Here is a 3,851-nt window from a genome sequence, read left to right on the forward strand (position 1 = left end):
CGGCTCGGTTGGTGCGCTGCGGGCAGAAGGACGAGCTGTACCGGAGCGGGCTGCGCAGCGGGGCCGGCTCCGCGCTGCACGGGATCGCGGGTAACGTCACCCCTCCTACAGATCGGTGTTGTGCTGAGGTGACGCGGGGCGGGACGGCTCCATTCCTCCGGGCGGTGCTGAGGGCTCCCGGCTGCGCGCTGCCTCACGGGTCTGGAAGCGCTGTCGGAGGAGAGCTTGGATCAGCACAAGTCTTACTTAAAATAACGATCCTGGTCTCTTAGGGGCTAAGAAGTGGCTGGAGTGGAGGAGGGAGATCGAGCTGCTCTCCGACGTCGCCTACTTCGCCCTCAGCACCCTGTCAGGTAACACGCTGTGTGTTGTGCTGCCCTGTGGTGTTTCGGTGAGCCCTGGCATGCACGGATTTGCTGCCAGTCCTTGTTATTGAATAACTGTCAGAAGGCAGAGATCAAACGCAGCAGTAAATCCATACAATATGGGTATCATATATCGATCCAGGTACCTACAGACTCCTGCCTTAAGCCTACAACCATTGCAGATACCAAATGCTGATGCAAATATGTTGCTCATCTCATTCAACCAAAAACACAGCTATCTCTGGAACACCAAAACTTTGCAGCTGCTCTTCCTGAGCAGCCTGTTACTCCCCAGCCACACACTAAAACTGCTTATTCTCTGTTACTCACATCTAGGTTACCAGACTCTGGGTGAAGAATATGTCAACATCGTTCAAGTTGACTCAACCAAGAAAAGGGTGCCTTCTTTTCTTCAGCGGGCCATCTTCGTTTCTCTTCATACTGTAGTACCCTATTACTTAGAAAAGGGATTGCAGCATCTGGAACACGAGTTGCAGATAGAAGACGATGGGGCTAGAACCTTGCAAAGCAACCCAGCACTTGGCTTGTCCAGTAGGACCTTAATACGAAACTGGATTCAGAAACAAGTCAGAGAGCTTACAGAACAACAGAAGAAAACAATCCTGCAAGTTGTGTACATTCTTAAGCAATCCATTCCTTTGCTTCATAGACTACATCTGGCAGTGTTCTACATACATGGCACTTTTTATCACCTATCTAAAAGAATTGCAGGAATCAGATATGTAAGTGGAACTGTTGTGTGAAAAAAATCACATGCAACTGCAGTATTTTGCACATAAAAAGGATATAGAATTTTGCTGATTATAATACACTGCAAACTGGATGAGAAGGAGATAAAAGGCAATTATGGGGGAAGGCATAATTTTGTAAAATTGATGCAATTAAAGATCTCTATTTGTGTGCATTTTGCAGCTTCACTTTGGAGGAGGACAAGGAGAAGATCAGAGCATTCGATCGAGTTACAAGTTCCTTGGAATAATTTCACTCTTCCATCTTCTTCTGACAATTGGTGTCCAGATATACAGCTTCCAACAAAAGCAGAGAGCAAGGCAGGAATGGAAGCTACACCGCAACCTAGCTCTCCAGAAGTATGTTCATTTTACTTAATAGGAAAGGTAGAAGCATGGGAAATGTAATGGCTTTCACGAATAGAGAGAGCACTGGAATTACATTTTGACTTAAGATAGAACCTAATGTAGCATAACATTGGACGCACTCACTGTGCTAAACATCTTAGATTTCATGCCTTGCTTTTATGTATGGGACTCTCACAGGAAGGGTTAACACTTGAAGGAAGGCTTTACAAGATTGTTAACAAGTATTTCTTGCAAACAGGCTTCATAAAACTAATTATTATCTGTGTTGATTAGAAATACGACAAAGGAAAAAACTACTGGGCGCCAGTCCCGCTGCACTTTGTGTTTGGAGGAACGGAGACATGCAACAGCCACACCTTGTGGGCACCTGTTCTGCTGGGAATGCATCACCGAGTGGTGTAATACCAGAGTAAGTACAGTGGGACAAGCAGAGCCCAAGAGTCAACATTATGAAAATCTCTAGCTCGTTGTTGAAATATTACCTTTTCCCTCCCTAAGACACCCAAAATCCCTCCATATGTTTAGTGGGATCCATATACTGTACTGGGATATAATACTATCAATTTGATGAAGTAAATGAGATGTTTCTAATTCAGCCAATGCAACTGAATTAACTGGAGAAGTCAGGCATAGTCATAATAAAGACCCAGGTTATAATTCTGACTGCAAAGAACAGAACTGATAAATGTTCTAATTTCCGGTACAATGGAGTAAGTTACAAACTAATTGAGCTAACTTAAAATGACTTTTTTTTTTTTGCATTAATGAAATAATTTTCATCCATGAAGGTTTTCTACAGCTATCTTGGAATAAGGCATTATCCATTTATTTTACAAGTAAAAAATGTTCATTAAAAAAAAAGCTACTTACAAATAAAATCTTTGCCACAGGGCCTAGGCCAGCACTGTAACTCTGATTTGTTACTGTAGCTGCTGTAGATCTACTTAAATTTTCTGGCACTAATACTGATATAGCTCTGGCAATACAGAATCAGGTAGTCTGATTCATTTAATGCTTTCCTAGCACAAGCCAAGCTACCTTCCTTCCTACTGTAGAGTTAGCAATTTTCAGTACCTCAGCTGTTGTTTCTGAAATATAAGGGAGGCAGCAGATGTTACAAAGTTTCAGCTGATGTGCAAGTTCAATACACAATGACAGGGAACTCAAAGTTCACAAGACCTTTCTGCACAAAACAGAAGTTCAAATGAACTATTGAGTATAACTGAAGCTGGTACCTAGACAGGGCTCCTAAAACTCAAAGTACCCTGGAATTTATTTTGGGCAAAATTTAGTCAATAAAGAGACTAGTACTGTGCTAGTTCTAATTCAGCTGGAAGCAGAAGTAAGTGGAATTAATGTAAGCATAAAGAATGAAAAAAATAATACCTCTGAAATACAGCAATTTAGAATATCTTTTTGCTTTTTGTAGACAGAATGTCCACTGTGCAGAGAGAAGTTTCATCCTCAGAAACTGATCTACCTACGCCACTATCAACTGTGAGGAAAAATCCCGTTCCATTGCAAGGGCCTCTGCTCTCTTACCTTCACACAGAGTGGTCATACAGTTCAGGTTAGTCCAAGAACAAGACTTTATTGTAAAACTGGTAACTGCCTGTACAAGGTGGCACTTCATTCCTGTTTTACAAAATAAATCTATTTCTGCCTCTTCCTGTTTCTTGCTTTGTGGTTCTTGACCATATTAAAAATGTCTTTCTAAAAGTTGCTTAAAGAAGCGTGATAGTCTTCACTTCAAACAATGAAAATTTTAAGTCATTTTCTCTAAATTTGAGTAACAAATCTTCCAACCTTTCATAACACGCTTAAGGCATTACTAACATTTCACTATTTTTAAGACTCCCTTTAGGTAATTAACATTACAAGAGTCCATGCTATAGATTTCTGGGGAAAACAAAAACCAAAACGGTATCAGAGGATATACACAAGTCCTTACTTCACTTGCAGTGAGATTTCTGGTGATAAAAGTATACCACATAACATTCAGTCTTCATAGTAAAGTTAACAGTAAAGCAGCTTTCTCAGATTTGACAAAGCTTCCCTAGATCAACAGAAGCAACAAATGCAAACCTAAAGTAATGCAGAATGTCTATTAATCAAATCAACATTGAGCTTTAAACCTCAAAACTCTACCATTATTATTACAAAGACTTTAATCAAGTATTCCAGACACTTAGACTATAGCAATGTAAGAAGTATTTCAAAGTCCTAGCATACGTGTAACACGATGGAAAGTGCAACAATGACAGCAGAGCAGCAAGATCCCAGGCCCCAGCAAGAAGGTTTGCTCAAATACAACAGCCGTGGGCACAGAAAAAAAGAAAAAGAAGTTGCTTACCTTCTGAAGGCCTCA

At 41.0% G+C, this 3,851-nt stretch overlaps 1 protein-coding gene across 1 annotated transcript in view; it reads left to right on the forward strand.

Moving 5' to 3' along the window:
- Positions 1-3,157, forward strand: part of PEX10 (peroxisomal biogenesis factor 10) — a 4,028-nt gene extending 871 nt beyond the window's left edge. Inside the window, exons 2-7 of the mRNA XM_031556720.1 lie at positions 4-90; positions 273-353; positions 702-1,108; positions 1,299-1,474; positions 1,757-1,892; positions 2,913-3,157. Coding sequence (XP_031412580.1) covers positions 4-90; positions 273-353; positions 702-1,108; positions 1,299-1,474; positions 1,757-1,892; positions 2,913-2,984 — 959 coding nt within the window. The 3' untranslated portion in view covers positions 2,985-3,157. The remainder of the gene's footprint in view (positions 1-3; positions 91-272; positions 354-701; positions 1,109-1,298; positions 1,475-1,756; positions 1,893-2,912) is intronic.
- The last annotated feature ends 694 nt before the right edge of the window (positions 3,158-3,851 follow it).

Source organism: Meleagris gallopavo, chromosome 23, assembly GCF_000146605.3.
Source record: "Meleagris gallopavo isolate NT-WF06-2002-E0010 breed Aviagen turkey brand Nicholas breeding stock chromosome 23, Turkey_5.1, whole genome shotgun sequence".
In the NCBI taxonomy this organism is placed as follows: domain Eukaryota; kingdom Metazoa; phylum Chordata; class Aves; order Galliformes; family Phasianidae; genus Meleagris; species Meleagris gallopavo.